The 23,909-nt window shown below is 42.0% G+C and overlaps 1 protein-coding gene across 2 annotated transcripts in view; it reads right to left on the bottom strand.

The window, feature by feature from the left end:
• cacna2d1a (calcium channel, voltage-dependent, alpha 2/delta subunit 1a) overlaps window positions 1-23,909 on the bottom strand; it is a 100,991-nt gene that overhangs the window by 13,506 nt on the left and 63,576 nt on the right. The window contains exons 10-31 of one of the 2 annotated variants that reach the window (XM_041964332.1): window positions 23,564-23,663; window positions 18,469-18,627; window positions 17,829-17,933; window positions 17,653-17,731; window positions 17,048-17,097; window positions 16,789-16,878; window positions 15,493-15,555; window positions 14,109-14,201; window positions 13,928-14,002; window positions 13,129-13,200; window positions 12,916-12,987; window positions 12,757-12,818; window positions 12,106-12,182; window positions 7,257-7,317; window positions 7,015-7,121; window positions 4,948-5,032; window positions 4,640-4,702; window positions 3,942-4,054; window positions 3,159-3,230; window positions 2,659-2,726; window positions 2,525-2,563; window positions 2,364-2,435 (exon numbers count right to left, since the gene is read on the bottom strand). In XM_041964332.1, coding sequence (XP_041820266.1) covers window positions 2,364-2,435; window positions 2,525-2,563; window positions 2,659-2,726; window positions 3,159-3,230; window positions 3,942-4,054; window positions 4,640-4,702; window positions 4,948-5,032; window positions 7,015-7,121; window positions 7,257-7,317; window positions 12,106-12,182; window positions 12,757-12,818; window positions 12,916-12,987; window positions 13,129-13,200; window positions 13,928-14,002; window positions 14,109-14,201; window positions 15,493-15,555; window positions 16,789-16,878; window positions 17,048-17,097; window positions 17,653-17,731; window positions 17,829-17,933; window positions 18,469-18,627; window positions 23,564-23,663 — 1,777 coding nt within the window. Of the gene's footprint in view, window positions 1-2,363; window positions 2,436-2,524; window positions 2,564-2,658; window positions 2,727-3,158; window positions 3,231-3,941; window positions 4,055-4,639; window positions 4,703-4,947; window positions 5,033-7,014; window positions 7,122-7,256; window positions 7,318-11,398; window positions 11,425-12,105; window positions 12,183-12,756; window positions 12,819-12,915; window positions 12,988-13,128; window positions 13,201-13,927; window positions 14,003-14,108; window positions 14,202-15,492; window positions 15,556-16,788; window positions 16,879-17,047; window positions 17,098-17,652; window positions 17,732-17,828; window positions 17,934-18,468; window positions 18,628-23,563; window positions 23,664-23,909 lie in introns of those variants that run through there. The other variant, XM_041964333.1, reaches the window with a different exon arrangement.

The following is a 23,909-nucleotide window of genomic DNA, read 5'->3' as shown; positions in this document are numbered from 1 at the left end:
GAAATACCCCGAGAAATCAAGACCATATATTTTTGATATATACCTCAAGAATGGTTGAAAAGAGATAAATTGTGGCTGGTAAAACAAATCTTACAAGGAAATGGTTAAACCTTAAATGCATGAATGGAATTTATAATGGACATTTAGAAAATGAAGAAGCTCATAAATCGAGCTAACAACTTGATAGCAGAGGGTGTTTGAACCCTCTGTATGAACAAAAAAACCTTTGAAATGCACATTGTAGGTGTTTCTGACTGAGGTTTTCATTTACAGAGCACTTAAACACTTTCATACAGTCGACCCACCATTGTTAAATCTACGTAAAACACATGCAGAAGAACAGTCAAGAGCGCGTGGACGTGTGCCGACAATGTTCACAGACACACACACACACATGCGCGCACACACACACTCAGTAAATCACCCTCAAACCAGAATGATGGACTTCAGTATAATCTGATTAACACAGTCCACCAGGCAGCCATAAATTTCTTCAAAGAGGAAGTAGTTTGTCTCGGCATCTCAGAGGTGCGACGTGACCGCATGCATGGGAGTGTTTAAGCACTTGTGTATCCAGGAGGGAGTGTGTACAGTAAGTAGCACTCACCGACTCGCGCGCGTGTGTGTGTGCTGAAAGATGTGCACGTGTGTGCGCGAGGAAATGCAAACTATCCCTTCCCTTCCACTTTGTAAGGTCATCGTTAACAAGCCATCCTCCGCATATCCATTCCTCTTTCGTCTAACAGCCAAAGGATATATAAATCTTCCAATCCATAAGGCAAAGGGAGCCTTCTCTCCTTTCCCCGTGCAATAACACAAATAATGAATTAACAGTCACAGCCCCGCCGGCTGCAGACTCCCTGAGGGTTTCGGAGAAAGGAAAGGACCGAGCTAGAGAGAGAGAGAGAGAGACATAAAGCGGGAGAGAAAGCGAGAAGCTTGCAGAGAGAGAAACGTCGCTCCTGTAGGAAACATGATTGAGGGCACGCAGGCTTCTCCAAACAAGGCCTCAGGCCCCCGAGTTTTAGTGCCGCTGCCAAACTTCAGAGGGCGACTGATTTATCCAGCGCACACCCAGGCCTGATTAGGAAGGAGCCGAGGCCGCATGAAAAAACATTTACTCAGATGACAGCAGGGGCCCGCTCTTAGCATTTAGCACGGGGCAACTGTGTGCAAAGTGTGTGCGCGTACTGTACGTGTGTGTGTGTGTGTGCATCTGTTAATAATACGTGAAGATGGGTCAAACTGTGGTTCAGAGGCTTCATTAGCTTAATTTTTTTGTTTGGATGTTCAGGCCAAACTGAGAATGATTTAAGGTTCACAACAAGTTTGGCTGATCACACTAGTGTGCTACGAACCCTTTGGGTCCAACTGGGTCCTGTTCAGGAAAACATGATTTTAAAGATGGTTTCAGTGCATTAATCAAAACTGCGTAAGTGCAGTTAATTCAAAACGTATTTTCAGTGTGAAAGTTCAAGAATTAAAACACTTTTTAGACTCAAACAACTCAAGTTACTCAACTTACTAGCTTTTTTTCAGAGCTTTTAATTGGATTTCTTTAGTCTATGGTGATTGCTCAGTTTCTGTCGTCATGTGATCTGCGGAGGTCACGTGATCACAGGTAATCATACATGATTTTGACCACTGTTTTCGCTGAGGTAGTCTCTGCGATGTGGCCTGAGGCTCTGATAAAAGCAACCAAGTGAACGTCATGCTTTTGTTTGTCAGAAAAAGTGTTTTTGTCATTTTTATCGCTAGAAAAAATAAAAGTGTTTATGTTCTACAGATGGTAGACTCAGGAAATGAATCACAAGACAAACCTATTTGATATAAAATCCAAAAACATGAATGAGGGAACAACAAAATTGTAAATTTTTCCCACATAAAAAGATAATTGATCCATGATGTCAATATATTTGGACAAAAATTAATAGCATCCATGTCTGCTCTCTTCTGGATCAAGAAGCTATAAGTTACAACTCATAACAATATTATCCTGATAATGGTTTAGAATTCATTTTGTAATGATTTATAGAGGTTTTAAGCCAACAGTAAGAACTTTTGGGTTTCCGGTCATAAAAACTCCAGAATTATTGAAAAGTTAAAACTATTTGACCACTTTTTTTTTTAATTAAAAAAGCGCTGCAGATGAAACCCTAAATAAATTAGTGATTAGTAAGAAAACACAAGTTATAGTTTGTTCTTATTTATTGACCTGACCTATGACGCATTGGTGAAGTATTCATTAGTCATCGGTAAAGCCATTACTAAAACCATCACTAACTAGCCATTAACCTTTTTAAAGCACGCCTTAAAGTGGTACTAAAGTTTATGGCAGCGCAGACTCAGACTCACAGACCCACCTTAGAAATATCCTCATCTTGATTGGACATCACCAGGAAGCCCCCGTCATCCAGAATGACACAGTCTACGTACTGGAATCACAAAGAGGTTAAACCAGTGCAGTGCGCCCCTGACTCTTATTCACAAATAATAGCTGAAAATGTAGAAATATGCCTCTTACCGGGTGGTTTCGCTGACAGCCGCAGATCTCATCATTGCACTGAAAATACAGGAGAGCAGATGGAATCATGAAAAGTCACACAGCGGGTCCGATCGTCCTCGCTCCTACACGTCACGCCGATAGCATCAACTCACATTCATCCTCTGCGTAGTGTTGATGAAGCTCGCCATCCAGGCACTGATGTCCAACTTCACGCCGACCACTGCGATCAAACACAAAAGCCAGACGTCCTAGATCATGTCGGACCTCTGGGTCAACTTTACTCTCTGAACTTGGAAAATGCAAACTTGGCCGAGGATCACAGGAGACCAGACAGCTTGATGTGTGTGTTTGTGTGTATATGTCAGACGGAGAGGGAGAAATAGACAAACGAGGAGTAGCCGCCTGTAAATAAGAGCCTATCTGTGTGTGTGTGTGTGTGTCAGAAGATATGAAGGCATGAATAGGATTAAGGCTATAGGGCTGGAAATGTCGGTGTGTAAATAAGACACACAGCTGTAAGTGTGAGTGTGTTTATATGTAGGCGGCAGAATGAGAGAGACAACTTGAGAAATGAGAAGAATAAATGTGTAAATACAAGCCCTTTTTCTCTCATTGTGTGTGTGTGTGCGTGCGTGTGCGTGTGTGTTCTTACCAGCTGGTTTGAGGATGATGTCATTAATGTTGATGTCGACTGCTCTGCTCACCAGGACTGAGTCGTCACTCGCTGCATGAAGTATAAGAAGGGAACACTGTATATACAGTATATACATACACACTGAGACACAGGAAAATATACACACAACACACACACACACAAACAACTGTACTTCTATGCTTGTGAGGACCCTCATTAATGCATTTGCTAGCCCCTTACCCCGAGCATGACAACTCAATGTCTAACCCCAAGCCTAACTCTCACCATAAGCCTAACCTAAAACAAACCTAACCCAACACTTAGAAGTATCAACCCTCAAACAGCCCAATTGTCCTCAGTTTCTAAAAGTGTCCTCACTTATCAAAACTATCCTCTGTTGGTTAAAAACTTCTCACCATGTGGCAAGTACAAGTCTAAACAAACACGTATAGTCACTTTTGGGGACATTACATTGACTTACATTCATTTCTTGGAGACTTACCCTATCTATAAACACTATTTGTGTACTTTTAACTACAACCTTAACCTAAACCTAACCTAACTTTAACCCTAACCCATGCCCTCAACCTGTATGTAAATGTAATGATATACGTCAAACCTTAACCCAAGTCTTTGCCCTAAAATGCATTGATATACATTATGGGGACTTGTCCCCAAAAGTAAGGCGAGTCCCCACAATGTGACTGTGTAAACAGATTTATGTCCCTGCAAGGTTGAGTAATACATGGCCACACACACACACACACACACACACACACACACACACAGGCTTTTACTCACAGTTCTCTTGAGAGTAGGGAGTTGGAGTGAAGATGTACAGATCATTGTCCAAACTTCTTTTATAGAAACTTGACTGGTACGTCTCCGCGTCTTCTACCCAGGACAGCCCAGCACTGTCAAACACAAACAACACACACGCACACACACATTAAGTTTCCATTACTTTTCGGGACATTACATAGACTTACATTCATTTCCTGGAGACTTACCCTAACCATGACGATACCCACTACTTGCCTAATCCTAACCTTAACCAAAGTGTCTCGAGTGTCATCGTCTCCCTTGATGTCTGCGATAAATCCCAAAACTCAATTCCTCCCATACAAAAAATCATGACATGTAAGATGTCACTGTTTGACACTGGAAGAGACTAGATTACCCTAGGCCAGGTCTAGAACTCGCTGAAGGGATTCGTTTTCCTACCTGGCCCGGGAAACGTTTGGCATCCCCCTGTAGTGACTGGAAGAAGTAGCTCGGGTATAGGGGTAATGGCCTGTGGCCTGCTTTGCTTAACCTGCTACCACCACGGCTCAGACTTGAACAAGCGGCAATAGGTGGCTGGAATATAAAGCATGGGCAAGCTGCAGCTTTCTCAGCAGACCACACCATTATTCTTTATCAGATAATCCTGAACATATTATCTTCTCCTTCCCATGCTGCTAAATCAACCCTGCCTCCCGCGTGGGCTAGACAAGTACCTTTTGGGGTAGACCCGTGTGATCCCTCCATCGGTGGCAACAAATCTGGCCAAGACACCGTGCCTGACAAGCAGAGAAGATAAAGCCATAAAACATACACTTAGGAAAATCTGGAATGTCCTTTATGCCTGCATGACATTTACTGGTGATGGTGAAATATTTGAACCATCTGTGTTCAGTCTCCCCCACTTGGACATTCATGACCAAACACCAAGCAACAAATAACCGATGCCACCGTTCAGTTTGTTTGGATGGATCACAACCAAACATTGACGGTAAAGTAGGCGACACGTTGGCGCTTCACTTACTGCAGCTCGTTTTCTTTCCAGATCTTGATCAGTTCTGAGGTGATGCCGGCATCCAAGAGCAACCGGTTCACCAGCTCCACATTACCTGAACAGCAAAACATCACGTGAGCCTCAACACGTTACCTTCGACTGGTCAGAAAGAGTCAAATGTTTAACTGTCTGCTCTTTGATCAGCTTTAAAGTGCCTCATCTTTATAAGCTCAAATTTTCCTTTTTGTTGTTTCAGACTTGGTAGCCTGAAAAAGTCTAAGGAATCTGCTGGAATATGGAGGATAAATGCCTGTGGAGTATCAAAAGCCAACACGGAACGAATACTAAGAGAGAAAAGGAAGGAAAGGCATGCAAAAAGAAAAACAAACCCAGAAAGAAAAATAAGATTGTATGGACAGAGTATATATATGATACCAGAAAGACAAAGAAAAAAACAAAACAAGGGAAAGCTGAGAATATTTTAGCATCTACATCACACTTCAGGCATTCAAAATGAATTTCAAAGTGAGTGCAGCCTGGGAATAAGCTTCACTTGATATACCGCTGAGCTTACAAGCACCTGAAATGCAAGAAAAGTTGAAGGAACAAAGCAGAACCAACTGGGCAGAAGGTGGGCCGGTGAAGGAAAGGCCACATCTCGACACTGTCTCGTGAAACAAGACCGAAGCAGAGTCAATCATGTAATGAAAGTGACGGAATTAAATATGTATTTAAAGGAAAGAAATCTCTGGATGAATGTGCCTGGTGCTGGCAAGGCGTAGGTGGCGGGTTGGTGTAACAAATTATTTTTCGAGACATCCGACAAGACCACATGACAAACATAACAGGCGATAAAAGCCGTTCGCCCATTTTTTGGGCCGGGCCCGCCGCTTTGAACTCTCCGACGACCCGCTTCAGTCCATTAACATCGAGGCTCGTCGATATGCCCCCCCTCTCCCCACCTCCTCCAACCTTTATGACACACCACACACATCAGAGAAAACAGCTGGTGTAACACTTTATTTCCCCCTACCCCACCTTCCCTCCTCGTCCAGTGGTTTTCATTAGGGATTCTTTATTGAAGGCAGCCCAGGAATTCCTAATGTACTTCAACTTCTTCGCCACTACAGTGGCTTAACCAAGTAAACCGTGTAACGATACTCAAGCTGCCACATGGGCCATAGTCCCCTCCCTCCCCCTCTGAACTCCCCGTGGACTCCATTAAACTAGCAGCTAATAACGGTGAAAGTAATATTTCAATTGGATGAAAAGTTTTACTGGATTGATCATGCTTGGACCAAGTTCTCCCACTCAAATCCTCAAACCAAACTTAAAGGGGGTCTTTTATAAATATCCGGGGGGCCTTTCGTTTTGCTCAGTGGGCAAAAAAATGGGAGTGATGCATATCAATGAGCGTATGCAAGACGTGGCAGGGATGTTAATGCGTTGGTCAGATGTTTGGGAGAAGGTCCGCCGGCCCCTGATTTGTGTTTTATTGCTCCTCTCGTGCTCCTGGCTTGACGTGTCCTGCTCTTTCTCACAAACACACAGTAATTGGATGAGGTCGAGCGGCTATAGGCGGGGTGTGGAAGGCATATTACTGGTGAATGCTGTGCGTGTGCGAGCGCGTGTGTGTCACATCTAAGCCGACGTGCCTCACACATGTGCACTCAGGCGTGTGATGGTCAGACTTTTAGAGTTAGCATCAAATGGGTAACACGAACACAGGGGTTCCACATCACAAAGCTTTGCCTGGTCATGCACACCAAACAGCCAGACCTGTATTTCGCTGGAAAGAGGGACCTCTGGGAATAGGTTTCGGTTGACACTCCTCCATTAAATTTCCAATGCACACCTTAATGCCAAGCCAGATGGCTGAGATTCATTCATATATACATACTACAGCAAATACTATGCAGCTTAGCAGCTGTTTGAGATGTAAATAGGAGTCTGGAGTGAGAATATGGTCCAAGTGTGCTGCAGAGTACAACAAGATCCACTAGAAAAGTTTTGATTCTGGAGGAAAATTTCACAATTGACGGCACCAGGAGGTGAAAGGCATTTCAGACAATATCTATTCATTGTTCTGATACTCACACAGGGGGTGGTTTGGAGTCTTTGTGTCAATGTAGTGGTTGAACTCCATGAGGAACTCGGTGTTGTTTTTGTCCTTGTCTGGCGGCTTTAAGTCCTTACAGTACACTCTGTGGGAGACAAAACAGCTTCGTGGTGAACTAATGCAAGAAGAAAACAAGGCAACAACAAGGCTGAACTTCTATGCTGAGTCATGGTTGTCATGCTCGAAGTAACAGGGTATCTTCTTCAAATTTGCGTCTTACCTCGGTGCAATAAACGTGTAGCCATATTCATCAAACTTGTCCGCCAGCAGGCTTTCAGAAACTGGTGAAAGGTATAAAATATTAGGAATTTTCCTCCCAAATATTAGACAGGTTGAAATCAAACTGAAGCAATCATTTTATGCAGATGAGATGGTGCTCCACTGGACCACTGACACCTGTTGAATATTTAACAGTGCACCAATAAAAGAGATCTCCTACAGGGACCAAGAACTGAAATGAGATTTCATCTCTTGACAGACAGAGGAGAAAAACATTAGCACCATGGCTCCATCTTTCCTTTCCAAAAAAAACCTCACTCTTATGTGGAAGGTCCTAAGATATTTAGTTAAAATGCAAGGCAGCTTTGCAAAGAGAGCAGTACTCACAAAGGGAAAGTAGGAAAATTAAGGCTATGTTTGCCACATAACTCACAAAACTGGACTAACTGAAGCACAAGTTACAGAAATGGAACACTGTAAAGAATACAGTCTTACACAAACAGCAGAAAATCAGGTATAAACAAGAAGGACTACAATAGACTTGGCCAGACGTGCTGGGTAAAAGACCGACAAGGCTCAAGAACAAGAGGAGCGAGATGAAAGTAAAGGAATAAATACTTGCCATTTTTCCCTGGAGTGGAAAAAAATCCCAGCAGAGAGAAAGTGAGCGAACGAGAGAATCATCCCCCGGGGAGGAAAAGACGAGAGGGGAAAGAAAGGGGGAAAAAAGGCAGGGTAAAACCACAGGGGTCAAAGGCGACACAATATTTTATTCACAGAGCGAGTCCTGAATAGAAATATTGGATTCCAAACAAAAGGTTTTAGGCCTTTGGATGTAAATGGAGACAAGGCTGACGGAGAACACAAAGACGGGCTTAAAATGTGGTCAGAAGCTTCTGACGCTGCGATTTAGGCGCGTATTAGCATTCTTCTGGTGATACAGTAAATCTGCGGAGTGGCTGCACTTCAGTGATGCATTTGCATTACAATACTGCACACAGCAATGAAGTGAGGAATATTAACCACAGCTCATAACCTTAACGTTCCTCTGACATTCTCCAAAGCATGCCGTGTCGACAGTTGATTATACTGTACAGTGAAATTTCTCATGACGACATGGGCTACTCCTTGTCCTCTCTGGTGGTCATGATTGGGAAATAATTGCACCCATGTGCTTTTTCTTTGATATTTGGTCACCGCTTACTAATCCAACAAAGTATCTAGTAATGATGGATAGCAGGGAGATTTGGGGAGTGACGACGGCTTATATTTTCTGCACTTTCACACGCCTTTTCACACCGATGATGACATTCCTGCCAGTATTGTGAATAACTGAATCAACATCTAAGACATGCAGCTACGACCCCTCCAAAATGTGAATGGATTTCAGCATGAATCAATCTCACACATCAAACATGCAAGACAAGGACCTGCACTGACTTAACAAATGCATGACAAATGGATGTGGGAATTGGGACACGACTCTTCGGTTCTCAAATTGACATTTATATTCTCCCTTTAAAAAAGTGTAAAACAGACACAAGTCTGGCTTCAGTCTCAGTTAAACCACAGAGCTTAAAAATGTTCTGTGGACATGTTTGATTCAGTGTCCACAAACAAGACAAAACTGATGACAAAGCACACAGAAGGACAAACAGAAGAGATGGAGCTATGTGTTAAGAGGGGTCCTGTCTTTCATTAGTTCAACAAGGTTGTAAAACTCAAAGTGAGTCAAAAAAGAGAAAACAAGGAAAAGCACCAACTCATGTTTTGGGTGCAGACTCACAGCTTTCTCCTTTATGGCTTCACCTTTAAATAATGCAAACATCCTGTCCTTCCTGCTACAGCAGGTTAGTGCCAAAACCACATCTGAGGGCCATTGGAGCAGGTGGGGGTTAAACACATACATGCGCACGCACACACACACACACACACATACACCATCTGCGACACTCTGTGTGGGCGCGTGTTGCATGCGAAGCGCTGCCTCTGAGAGCAGACGCCAGCTTGATTCAGCGTAACAGAATTGTCATTGTTAATCAGAATCGGCTAAATGGAGAAAACCAAATGATGAAAACAAAATTCTTCTACGCTGGTGAGCTGGCAACGCCACACAGGATGAAGCAAGTCAGAAGTAAAGTTACATCCAAAGTGTGCTGGCAGCGTGAGCGTAAGAGGACAGGGGCTGTGAGGTAAAGCACAGGAGGAGAATACTTGCCCACAAACGCTGCAGGGGGTCCAACACACCGGGAGTGGTCAAGAGTTGAAGGAGGGCAGGAGAACAGGAGGAGGGAGGAGGAGGAGGAGGAGGAGGAAAAAAGAGGGAATTGGAAAAGAGAGCAGTAAAGAAAAAAAGCCAACAGGGTTACACAATATTTTATTCAAATGGACATTGAATAAGAATATTGTACACAAAAAGTGCAAAACACTGAGAGTTTAAAGGTAAACTATGCAGGAGGCATGGACTCATCCCTCTCAATCATTACTTCTGGCCCACTGGGAGTGTGTTGTGGTGTATTTCTCTGCCTGTATTTTGTCCTTTCTGGGCTGCAGCCTTTGGGCAGTGGGTGTGCAGCTCCCTACCAATAACAGCTGAGGTCAGGACTGTATTAAAAGGTAACAAACAGACTGACTCTGTAATCTGTGTCGTCTGTGTCTGAAGCTCAGGAAGCTAAATTCTCCTGTCTGGACACAACAACAATTAGTTAATGTTGCTGTCTGTAACTTTAGATTACAAGGCATTATAATTAGGTTATTATCATGACATGTAATTATGATCTATTAATAAGCCTATTAGCAAGCAAGACTGAAGATGGGTAAACTCGCTGGCTAATTAGAGCCAGTAATCCAACTATTATCTTAGCGGTTCGTTTGTACGCACAAACAACACAGCTGCAACGCTTCAGAGTCGCTGCTTTATGTCGCCATGTGATGCAGCGGGTGGCGCACTGGACTGTGTGTGTTCTGGCAGCTGTGGTCGGAGGTAGGGGGCGTGCACATCTGGTGGCGTCTGAATGTTGTGTTTACAAACAGTAGCCGACAATTCCTGCATAGTGCACCTTTAAGTAAGTTACCAGTGGGAGCTACAAGGGGTGTTTAAGGTAAATTAGGGTAAGACATCCTGTGAGTGTGTGTGTGTGGTTATGTGTATTAATGCCATGGAGACAAAACCGATGCATTAGGGGGACTTCCCTCCTAGTTGGGGACAAAAACTGTCTTTACTAGATTATTTCGGGGTTAAGAACTGGTTTTAGGCTTAGGTTACAGTTAGGTTTAGAGTTGGGCTTTGGCTTTGTTCTGGCAGTTAAGGTCAGGCTCCAGCGGCTAATTGCGAGTCAAAATGACAAACAACTGTGTGAGCGTAGGATCAGTTTTCACCAAATAAACACAGTGACATGTGAACGACCCCATCACTGGAGTCCATGTTTTAACATTAACAACTACCTTCATGCTGCCAACTACTCTTTCTGTTGGTGAGTTCATGCACAAATCAAGATTTCAGCCCGCTGCAAAATCACAACCACTTTTAATCAAAAGTGACCAAATTAATGCTATCTCATAAAAACAAAAATCCATGTTTGTGTGCGGTTGATTTTACCAGCTTTCTCGAGTCAAGAACATCTAATTCCTGACTAAAGGTGGGAAATTGGACTTAAAAGGTATCATATGCTTTGGAAAATAGTAATAATGTAAAGTTTTTTAAACAATACTAAACCACAAGTATGGTCATCTTAATCTCTACAAGCAGAAATCTGCATCTGAATAATCAATCTGTAGGGAAGAGAGAAGACTTTGGTATTGGAGACTTTCTGTTTTTTAGCCATCCAAGTTGCACTGACCAATCACGTTTGAGTTGGCTTTAGTTGTGCTCAGGTTATAAGTCCATGTGGAGAGAAAAAGAGGTGAAATGCAATCTTGGAATATAGCAGCTGTCATCTGAGGTCAATTTAACTTTTTTTTTTTTAAATTGATTTGCATTAATATGCGGATATCTGTTTATATAGATCAGCTGAAATGTCGTCCGACTCCATTCTTTAGTCTCAAGTTGCTAATCGGGCTGCAGACAATGACCGGAGCGTGGAGGAGGAGGTCTCGGCCCAGATATCTGGCTCCACTGGAAGCCTGAAACACTGGTCGGCTAAGGCTCGTAGCGTCCAGAGGCTAAATCACTGTCAGAGGACAGACAGAGGGACACACTCTAACCAGGGACGGCTCCGTCTGAACAGCAGTGAACACACACACACACAGGCTCACATACACACTATAAAACTGTCCTTTGAGTAACACTATGAGTCAATGACATCTTTTACTGGTGGGAACAGACAGGGCTCAAAAGAGACATGTGACGGCACACACATGGACCCTCGGATTCACTGCATAACATCCAACAGGCTTGAGTATGAAAACACACACACACGTACACACACATCGAGAGGTACGTTGCTGTAAACGAATTGATGAGTGCTGTATGTGTGAAAGGGGACACTGGAGCCACTCGTCCTGCCGTCAGGCAACAAAAACTTTGAACAGCACCACAACTGAGGGTGTTTGTGTGTGTGTGTGTGTGTGTTGCCATAGCGCACAAGAGGGGATGGCATGCAGGGGTGGTGCAGATTTATTTTTTTTTATTGGGTGTATATGTATATGATTACGGGCCACTATAAGTGATGGATGGAAACCATAAGCTGGGCACGAGTGTTTCTCAGCCTTACATGGAGAGCAGTAATATCACTGGGGAACATTAGCGGCCTTGTGTCTACTGTCTGTGCACGTGAACGTGAGGTAAATGTTGCTAAAATGGAAAAACTAAGAATGGCACAAGCGATTGAGCTGATTTAGATGGCACTTACATTTTGCCTGGGTGATCGTGTCGCCGATGTTGGCCTGGATGTAATGCATACTGTACTCAGGAAGGACCAGGGCCAGGCTGAGGGAGGACACACAAACCATAAAATCTCATACCAAAATATTAAAACAGTACGTTTTTTCTGCCATCTAAAATTTTATTTGTACATCCATATCCATTGTTGAATCAAGTAAGCACCTCTTTGTCTGAGACTTCAACTGCATGCACACAATCTTGCTCAACCAACCAATCCACATGCAAAAACACACCAATAAAAACATTTCCCCTCTCTGATTTGAGAAAACAAAAATCATCGTAGCATCACAGCACCGAGCAAATCTGTCAGTAAGTCCTGCTAAGCGTGTTTTAGCACGAGGATGAAATTTCCAAAGAGTGCACACAAGTTGTGAACACTGGGCCCCCATGGCTTCACCTAGAACACTCTAGACTTGAGCCTGGACTTTGTCCTGGACTTAACACCACCGCCCAGCTCCAGTCCCAATGAGAACAAAATGATTTGATGCAATTATGACGAACTGTGTCAGTGCAAAGCATCTGGAGCTCCTCTATTCCTGCACTGACGTTTGGTTAGAAGTACTTCACACATGCAATGGATTTATCGCTACATGAGACGAACTTAACACGTGATATTTACCTGTAATCTGTCCCCTTCACTGGTGCAAAGGTGTACGTCCTCTGACCTAAGTCAATGTAGCGCTTTGAGGGCAACAGTTTGGTCAGTACGCATAACAATTTCTAATCAAACATGTTTATAACTGTCATAGACTCCAACATCCTCTCAATATAAAGTTACCTCATCTTGAGATTTCACCAGCGTAGATATTGTGTTATTCCCTGTTAGACCGTCGATCATTTTTCTTCTTATCTGTTGACCAAACCAGCAAAAAACAAATAAATTAAAAAAGGAAAACAAGAATGAATCATGCTATATTCAGACAACACAGTGCTATCTGTTCTAATATGAGCTCATGGAGTCACAAGAGTTGGAGTAATCTATTTTCCAAACCTCCACTTTGATCTCATTCTCCAGCTCTGCATCCAGGAAGTCCAGCGTAACAGGTTCATGAAACTTGGCAGTCTGCATAGAAACGCATGCAATTAGTCTGTGATACACACTATAATTCAGAATAAGTCGGCTTTGAGTACAAAGGAGACAAATTAAGCTGTAGACTAAGTAATTGATCTTCTGTTTCCAAAACAGCCTCGAACAGGGAAGTATTTATGGACTAATTTATCTGTTAACGCCGACTTTTGAATGCTGTGATCATCTGTGACCAATCTGTGCATGTGTAGTTTACAAGAAGTGCACACATCTCAAAGGTCAACGAGAAACATCTTGCCGTGTTTCTACAAACAGCGCAGTGGACCCATATAATCAGGACATTAAAAAAAAAAAAAAGAACAGAGAAGACAGCCAAATGATACAAGCACAGTCAGTGTGGTAACTCAGGCTAACGCTGTATCTGCAGGAGAGATGTTGTGCCATGTTAGTTTGAGACTGAAATCAGATTTTCTCTGCAGGACAACGGAGATATTGAATGTTTCTGCAAACGTGCATGTTGTAACATGTCACAGCAGGTTGCTAAAACTCAGCACTGAGTAACAGGACTTTCCGACAGGCTGCGGAAGACAAGTATCTTTATGTACTCTCAGTCGAAGATGACGTTTTTCTTGCCAGTTGAACCAATATTAATGAGCAGCTACCGTTTTTTTTTTCAGCAAAGCAACTGCAGTTGTGACAGGACTGTCCTTAGAAAACAAAAACATCTGGTTGCTCTGATTAATATTCCAGTGGTTTGGCCTACCATTGGCTGGAGATTAGGGTGAAGAAGCACATATCCATTGGGGTCAATGGCAAAGTAGTAGCCGTTTGGTCCAAACTACAGGAAAAAGGATATTAGAGAGGGAGACATCTGTGAAAAGAAACCCAGGTACCAAATATGACATTTACTAAATAAATCGGCTGGTTTATGCATGTGTTCTTACAGTAAACCGCGGTGTCAGTCTCTTGATATCTTCCAGGGAGACGTCGATAGCCATGACACCCAAGATGAGCTGGTTCTGAAATTTCAGAGATTTCTGGAAGAGAACCACAGGGGAACTGGAGTTACTGCCTCATGGTTGTTTGCCTCCGACAGCCAGTTGTATGTATGTTGCCGCAAAGAAGCTACAAACTGTAAAACACTGCTGCTTCACGCACATCTTCATCTAACAGCACAGAGGGTCTGTACAATCAGCACCGCTTCAAGGTGGACACCCAAGATTAGTGTCAACAGTTCAATATCTGACCAAATGTGAAATATGGTCCTGATCTCGCCTTCTGTTCCTGAGTTATGGTGTTCAATAAGGGACAGAAAAGTGTTTTTTTGCAGAACATTATGACGTCACTGTGAAGCTGACTTTTGACCTTTTGGATATAAAATGTCATCACTTCATCATTTGATCCTATGAGACACTTGTGTGAAGTTTTCATAATTAGCGTGAATGAATTCCTGAGGTTTTTTTTGTGAGGTCACAGTGACCTTTGACCTTTGGCCACCAAAACCTGATCAGAGTCCAAGCGGACATTTGTGCCAAATTTGGAGAGATTCCCTCACGGCGTTCCTGAGCTATCGTGTTCACGAGAACGGGACGGCCGGCCGGACGTACAGTACGGACAGCCAGACGAAAACAGAGCCACTGTAAGATCCACTTTATGAGCCCTGCTGTTCTTTCTGGATGAATCAGGTCCCTCCGTGCATTCTGAATGATTTCAAGGAAATGGGGTGCAATAGAAATCTGGACAGTCTCATTCCCAAAAGCTTTACATGCCGCCATGAGTCACTGACAAAGCATTTCCAGCCTTCGTCTTCAGCCGTAGCGGAGGTAACCCTGAACTCCGAGGCAGACGTGTAAGCTCATCTTGAAGCACTTAGCTACCGGATCATTTGTCTCTCTGCTCCGCAGGTTTGATCTCTTTTTGATATTTGCTTTATGACATCCCAGATTCTCTTCCTGTGGAGGCTTGCGGGAGAGCTTCGAGGGACTTCAGCGTCAACAAAGGATACGAGGAAGAGCCACAAGAAAGAGGAGGATGAAAGTAAAGGATGCGACGATAATTGAGAGTATTCGCGTTGCATGTTTATTTATTTTTTTGGTCTGGTAAACATTATGGCGTGTCAGGAAACCGCAGACTTCAATTCTCTCATGGGGTCAAAGTATCAGACAGTAAATTCAGTCAGCAAGTCAACTGTGGACTAGACGGATGCAAAAGAAAGCAGACGGGGCGAGTGAATCGAGGAACAATCCAGGAATAAGCATGCATGCTATAAAACAGGTAGGACTTGAAATAACTGTGTGTATAAAACAAGTGAGAAGTGTCATGTTGTACCTTTGAGCCTGTGTTGGTTTTGTTGAAGACAGGCAGAGTTCCAGTGATCACCAGGCCAAGCTCCTGGGAGATCAAGCATACGACATATTGAACAGACATGAGGTGTGGAAGCAGCTCGGCCACGCCAAAATAAACGTTCATGGCAGAAATCTGCAGAAAACTCCAGGGTGTGTTATCTATTTTTGTGCAATTCCTCTGATTAATTAATAAAACATCATTAAACAGCTGCACAGCACTGACACCACATGGGCGTCACCGGAAAACCAACAGCTCCAGCTTGAAGATGAGATGTTTGCTGTAACCAGACATGGAATAGTACATTTACTCAAGTACTGTTCTTACGTACAACTTTGAGGCACTTGTACTTCTACTCTACATTTCGGAGGAAAGTATTATTTCCAAACTACAAATATCTTCTAACTTTAGTTTGCAGTTACTTTACAAATTACATTTTCGTGCAAAATTTACAATTACATCTGAAACAATTAGCCCATGAATTGATAATCTGCAACTGTTTGATGCTCTTTTAGTAATCCGAAAAACATTTTATGGTTTGAGCTTCACGATTGCGGCGACATTTCTCACCATTTTTTCAACCAATCAATTAATTAATTGAGAAAATAGTCAGCAGATGAATTCATAATGAAAATAACCATAAGTTACAGTTCTATATAAAACAGTTGAACAACAGTAAAATCCTGCTTTTACTAATAATGATCTAATGTCCCACAGGGGACATTTTTTCTGCATGCAGCACCATTACTTCTAATACTTTATGTTCTTGATTCTAGTTGCATACTTTCACTGAAGTATTTTTTACAGTTTGGTATTAGTTCTGGATCTGAAAACTTCCTCCACCACACGCTGTAACACAAGGCAGAGACATTTCTGGAGGTGATGAGGTCGCTACAGTCACAACAGCTGACAGCGTCTTATCAGTAAACGGATGACAACCGTTTTCCAGACTGCTTTCTTATCGGCACTCTCGTCTAAAATCTTGACAGAAGCTTAAGCGCCACGGAAAAATGACTGATGCAGCGTTTTTGACGTAAAGTGAATCTGTCTTTTCACAAATACAACCGGAGCAGAGTTGAAGTTGAGTTTACCGGCGTGACAAAGAGCAAATGTTGAGCATAACAGAACGAGACTTATCAGAAATTCTTCATCTGACAGGAAACAGATTACTTCTCATTCTTGCAGAGCTCTACATGCAACTACATTTCTTTTCCCACACTTGTCTCGAGACGTCTTCTGTCCTTACATAAACTTGTGTGCGAGCAGGTCTGCATAACGTACCAGTGCGTCCAGGTAGACGTTGGTCCACTGAACCTGCTTGGCCTTTTTGTTATCCTTAACCATAGGCCTGCCCAAAACATCCAGGTACTCCTGTGCAGAGAGGGCGAGAGCAGGGTTACAGTTTTAAATTGCACATAGTCATTTCCACCACAAGAGGGCACAATACACAACTGGACAAGTAAGCCAGGAAGAGAGCTGGAGTGAATGCAGCAGCCATCCATGCACAGTACACGGTTGTTCCATATGAATTGCAGTTTACCTGAGTGTTGATCCTGATGGCACCTATTGATGGGATCTCATAGTAGTACCCTGAGACAAAAACACAAGTTTATTCTAACATTCATTATGAGAACAGGAGCTTCTTTTAGATGAGACAACCCCGTCTAGTGCAAAACAAACAGTTCAAAAGACCGGACATGCAAGCGGAGGACAATTTCCATCATCATCAAGACGCCATATTTATATTCATTTAGTCATCTAATGTCATCGACTAGTAACCTCCCCAACCAGACTGAGAACTGTACCGAAAAACAAACCCCCACACACCTCCTCCTCCTCAGGGTGGCTAAAACAAACTCTGAGATGAATGTTTTTGATCACAATAAATGAAACACTGGACATTTTGTGTCATAATTAAAACCAGGCCCGTTCTATTACAAAGATATTAGTGATATAAAAAGCTTTATAAGTTAAGATTTAGTTGTTGTCTGATGTTAGTCCATTTATCAGAAGATTTTGTTTACATTTGGATCACAGTTTCAAAGTAATCTTTAAATTAGCTCTTCATCCTACAGAAGGACACAAATCAGATATGTGATGACTTCTGTGTCACATGGACACCAGACCTTGAACGCAACCTTGTACCTTTATTGGTGCAGGCCATCCACTGTATTGGTCCTTTGTCGTAGTTGTGTTGACCTACAGAAAAGGTAAAGATGCGCACCTGAGAGGAGAAGAGAGTCAGTAAAAACACAGATATATGATGAAGAGCAAAGACAGCTGTGTTCTCCTCTCTGAGCACGTTGTGTGTACAGTCCTACCGCTTGATTGGGGTTGTACAGTTTAAAGATCTCCTCCGCCTTCTCTTCTCCTCCGTCAGTGAAGAGCATGATTATCTTGTTGCAGTTGGCCCTTGACACATTCATCTAAGGCATACAAAGGTGAAGTTTTCGTATTTAGGAGGAAGGAAAGGGAGCAACCACATTCTTACCTGAACAGAAACCAGATGAAGAAGGTTGCAAGGAGCACTGAATGCCTCTTAATACATGTGCAGTTATGCAAGAGAAACATGAACTGGCACTGTTGCAAAAACCTGCAATGTCCAAAACAACCAGCAGAGGTCAACATACTCTCACTCTTCATTAGAATACTGCTGGGATTAAGTTGTCAGTGTGTCCTATCTTCCATCATTATTTTCATAATTGAATGAAATCGATAATTAAATTAACCAAAATTATATCAGGCTGTTAAGCAGATTTCACAGGGTTTCGTCAAGCCTCTGGGATGGTTTGCGCTTTTTAGGGGACGCCGTCGGATAAAATAATGAAACACAACAGCGTCTTCAACGTTACCATCCCTTCCTCCATCCACCAAACGCACGCACACACTCCTACACCCTTATGTCAGCCAAACACGGATACCACACATATTCCACCACGCGTTCCCACACCGACACTTTACCTGCGCGAGCTGCTCGAAGGCCAGCTGGAAGCCGCCCCTGTAGTTGGTGGTGCCCTTGGCAGTGATGCCCTGCACAGCATCTTTCAGCATCCTCTTGTTGCGGACGTTGGCCTGCACCAGGTTCTCAAAGCACGACGCGTACGTGGCCTTGTCATTGAACTGGAGGGAAGAGGGAAGGAGGGATGACGGGAAGTGGAGGGAAGGCACTTGCACATATTTTCTGTCAAATATGTGGCCTGTTTTCCCTTCGTCACGGAGTCATGCAGTGTCCCTTAAACATATACACTGGCCTTAATGAGGTATTTTGACAGAGAGATTAAATTGATCCCATTTCAGATCAAATAAATAATTAAAATAATTATTCGCAAATGTTATAAAGTAAAAAAATCTACTGTAATAACACTTTAACATCTTTGCTGTTGCAAAAAAAAAAATCTGTCGTGTGTGAAATGAAATCAGGCTTAATCAAATCTGCACAGACCGAAGGGAGCTATAGGAGCAGAAGGAAGGATTGGCAGGAGAGCAGGTAGGGATGTGAAAACGGTGGCATAAGAGGGTAAAAAAACAAAACACAGAGCATGATTATGGAGGAATTATGCCAGAGACCGACACTACTGTAACTGGTTAAATTACGCTCACACAGCTCTACATTTAAAGTGTCTTCAGATTAATATTGGTGAATAGTTAATGTGGAGGAACAGATGGAAGCCTTTCAATTCATGCACACACACACAAATATAAACCTATACACACACACACACACACACACACACACACAGCATCTATGGAGGGCTGGGACATGGCTCATTAATACCCAACATCTGTTTTGGCCTTGACTGCAATCATGATCATGTTCACACACACACACACACACCCTTTGCAGTGCTTCTGTAATTTCGAGCAACACAAGCTGCACATACTCACCGCTGATCTGATTCACTGTTTATTTTTCTTTATTAACATTTGCTTACATCTGCAGCTGGCTACATGAGTGATTTGCACCTTTTGCTCGAGATCATCTGAAAGTCTGGCTGGAACTCTCAAGCTGGGAGACAAAGATCTTACTGTGCTTCCATTAAATGTCAAATACGGGTGACTTAAACTTTGTGATCCCTCAGCAGAATGAAAGAGCAGCTACAAAGACAAGTAATTTGGAGATGACTGACAGTGTTGTCAGCCTATAAAAGATGATCAGCACTTTGAAGCGAGTTGTCAAAGCAGTTTGTGCAGTCGAGGCAAAGTAGCCTAAATATCCCAGATGAAGAAATGTTTTATTGATACATGCAAAACCCTGAGTAAAGATATCAGAGTGGTGAAAATGACTGTTTAAGCATGCAGATATCAAATCACAAAGAGCACAAAATTCAGGATCTATGAGCGAAAAGGACAAAATTTAACCACCTCTTTGCTATTTTTTCTCTATTCGCATGAGTTTGTGTTTTCAGAACGCCAAAGGAGCTCATGATGACTGTTTCCAACTACTCAACATGTTGGCAGACGTTTCAGGGCAAATACTGCCAAGACATTCGTCCTCTAAACAGACTCACGCCTACACACACACTAATATAAACCATGGTGAGTTAGAACTTCATCTAACTTATAAAACACATCTTAAAATATCTCAGACACAGTGATAAAAGCTCAGCAGAGCAGCATACTGTATGTGGGCTTCTTCTATATATATATATATATATATATATATATATATATATATATATATATATATATATAAATATATATAAATGTTTGCATACATAAAAAAAATTTTCATAGCCACCTCTCTGGTCTCAATCTGTTAATGCCTACCTTTTAATGCACACACACATACATAAAGAAATAAATCCAACTAAATAACATTTAGCTGGATTTAAATTGCTTTCAGTTTTTCCAAGTACTGATATATTTGTTGTTTTCTCTTTTTAAGAATTTTCTCAAAAACTGAACTGCTTATAAACTCAACACAATTTACTAAACTCAGATTACTTTCTTAGAACATGGACTCCATTTTCCCTATAATTAGTACCAAGCTTTATGCTGTATTCAAGTTCAGCTAATTAAGGGCTGCACACTAATAGTGATGAACTATTTGGTTATGGAATTTTATTCACTTTGTCTGATTAAAGAGTTGTGTGCTTAAGTGAGTGAGACACTCCAGGGTAGTCACAGGAATATACTGGTAACGAGGAAGGAAGCATAAAGGATCATTTAGATATACAGACTTGCCGATATGTACAAGACAAAACTATTGCTTATACATATACCACCCGGATTCCTAAAAAGTTGGGATGCTGTGTAAAACATAAATAAAAATATAATGTGATACCTTGCTAATCCTTTATAACATACGCTCAATTGAAAACAGTACAAACATTTAATTGATTTTTGGAAATATATGCTTATTCTGATGTTTCCAGATGGGACAGGAGCGACAAAAGACTGGGAAAGTTGACAAAAAACAGGTATCCACAGGTATATTAGAGAGCTTAGAGCAGACCCTGTTGCTTTCATGACACACTTTTAATGTGAAGGGCTGTAAGAGATTGTACTTTCAAAAAAGAACGTCTAGAAAGTGAGCTGAATGCCGTCAATATACTTATTACACCGCTGCCTGATTTGATTAGCTTCAAAAGCCCGATAACTTAGCTGATTTTAAAGCTCCAAACAAAAACATAAACTACTGCTTTATTAAGGAAAGTGAAAGAAAATGTAATTAACCGTTCATCGGGAGAGGAGACAGGAAAAGTCATTTATGTTTCCTCCCATTAGGAAGAAGGACAAAGTAGACGCAAACAAAGATTAAGGGGATTTCAGATCGAGTGCAGGCCCGTCCAAGTACGTGGTGCATCCTGTGCCAAAGATACAAGTTACTGGTGCGAGACATCTTAGAAATCTGCATCTTTGGCAACTTAATAACTGATAAAAAAATTGGGCAAAATGTGCAATAATGGAAGGAGAGTGGAGGAGTTTGCAGCTATGCTGAAGGAGTGCAAATGATTATGAGAAAACACTGGTAGTTCAAGCGCAATTAGTACATAAAAACATGTAAATGTTAAGTTTGTGATGTGACATTTTGTTAAAAACAAAAACTGAAGCTTTTCTACTGTATGTGAAATCAAGTATTAGAGTTAGATGAAAGGATCGCTACCATGCTTGTCTGTGTGGTAAATACGAAACTACAGCTAGCAGTAAGCTAGCTTTGCTAAGCACAAAGACTAAAAACAGGGAGAAACAGATGGCTCTGTCCCACCCAGATCTCTTAAGCTCACTAATTAACATGTCATATCTTATTTGTTTAAACCACTAAAAAATATGAATGTGGAAATAGTTTTTACGGGAGTTTTTTAGAACTTAATGAAGCTAACTGGCTGCTAGCCTTCTATTTCACAAACAGACTGGTACTGTCTCATCTAAAACATGGCAACAATGTGAGTAAGCATTTTAGCCAAAATCTTTCTTTTCCATGAGAGGCTGCTAAGGTGAGATATAAAATGAAAAAAGACACCAAATCAATTCTATCCAGGAAGACCTTCATTTATGGGCAGTCCAAGATGGCTTGGACTGAGCCATGCAACACTATTTCAGCCAATCAGCAACAGTTGTGGTGCACAGGACAAGATAACCATGTGCAACGCGCTTGTGATGTTTGTGATTTGTGTGTCAGCTAACGTTAAATGATGCGTCCATGGACATTCAGCTTACTTTCTAGTTTGCCTGCATGCTAGCTGCACGTCCATGAGTTTGAGGGGTGTAGCTTGCGAAGGAGCACTGAACGGAGCGGTGTATTTTTTCAGGTGTTGAGTTTAAATATCATCAATCTTTCTCCAGAATGAGTCACCTCACCTTTAATTCAGTTACATAGAAGGAAGGTCATTTTACTTCTTGTGTAATCAAATTTCCCAGAGAAAGGACAAATGTTACAGTGACATTTTGGCAGCAAGAGTCACCTCCCTTTCTTTACTGTCTGAAACTTTTTCTCCTACAATCAGATGAAAACAGTGAAGGTGCTTATTCCTGCACATCGATGTAAACAAAGGAGACAAAAGCACACCTTGGCGGTAGTGAATTCACCTCACTCTGCTTCACCAGAGAAACAAAGTGTGTGCTTTTTAGATAGCTAACAACATCAGCTAGCATACACAAGCTACGCTCGCTAACCGACCGACAGCAGCAGTTTGGTGGTTACCTAGCAACAGCACAAAGAGGTGAATTCTAGCAGTGCTTCTAGTGGCTAAAAATTAAGCTAAAGTGGTGCTCTTCACAATTCAGTCCTACAAATCATGTCCATCAGTGTGATTGCCTCCAACGTGTCCTCTCAAGTACTCACAAATTCGACTGCAACTGGCTAAAATTGTGTGATTTTTCTTTCCACACTAATATTGCCAGGAAGCATGAATCTGCGTCATGCAACCTGCTGCGGAGCTTTAAATGATGATGGATGAATATTTCCTTGATCCCCAGGTCAGTAAATGCTTTGATGCCACAGATTCCTACAGAATTTCAAGTAGTCGAGCAGGGGCTTTTCCATTACATGCCACTAATGCAAAGTGTGGGTTGTAAATAAAGCACACATTCATTTGTCAACCTCATCTGAAGGCATTTCAGAGTTTGCTCAAGCTGTGTCATCTGTTTGCTCTATTAGGCACAAATACATGGATTCAGCCCTGATGCTCTTGAGACATGTCTCTCACACATACCTCTATATAGCCACACATGCACGCTCACACAAATATATTGGATATAACATACATGCATATGTACATGTACACATAGAGAGTCACACGAATGAGCACATAAGCATGTGCGCGGTACATTAAGTCACTCAAAAGGTCACTGCCATATTTAATCCAATGACTCAAACCTCAGAAGTGAAGCTACTCAAACAGCAAAGCCATAACTATGTCCACATTAACATTTAGCAATGTGTGAATCTGCAAATTCAATAAATACACAGCATTTGAAAAATTTTCTGGACAAAATCATATGCTTTGTAACTTGAAGTGATGGAAAGTTGAGTATTTTAGAAGTAAATGTTAGCATAAGCCGCACTTATTTCTCCTGGTGATTAAATTAAATGATTAGCTGTGTGAATACTCACATAGACCACGTTCACATAGTCATCGTCTGACAGGGTCTCCAGCATGTTGCTGACGGACATTCGGATGAGTTTGAGGGTGAGACCAGAAACGCTGCCGCTCCTGCAGTTTGGGACGAAGATGCGAAGATGAACAAGTGACCCACTGGTTTGAGTGGACGTTAACATGCAGGAATGAATCTTATTGAAAATTAACCTCATGCGACAATGGCACAAAACTCTTGAACAGCACCTCTGCCCACTTGCCACCACTTGAGCGCCACAGCGCCAAACAGATAAATGGATGAATAGACCTAAAAAAGTAGAATTAGATGCAGCTTATATTCATGTCTGTCCAGACATATATAAT

This window comes from Chelmon rostratus, chromosome 22 (genome assembly GCF_017976325.1).
Source record: "Chelmon rostratus isolate fCheRos1 chromosome 22, fCheRos1.pri, whole genome shotgun sequence".
NCBI lineage: Eukaryota > Metazoa > Chordata > Actinopteri > Chaetodontiformes > Chaetodontidae > Chelmon > Chelmon rostratus.
This window is presented reverse-complemented; position numbering and strand designations above follow the sequence as displayed.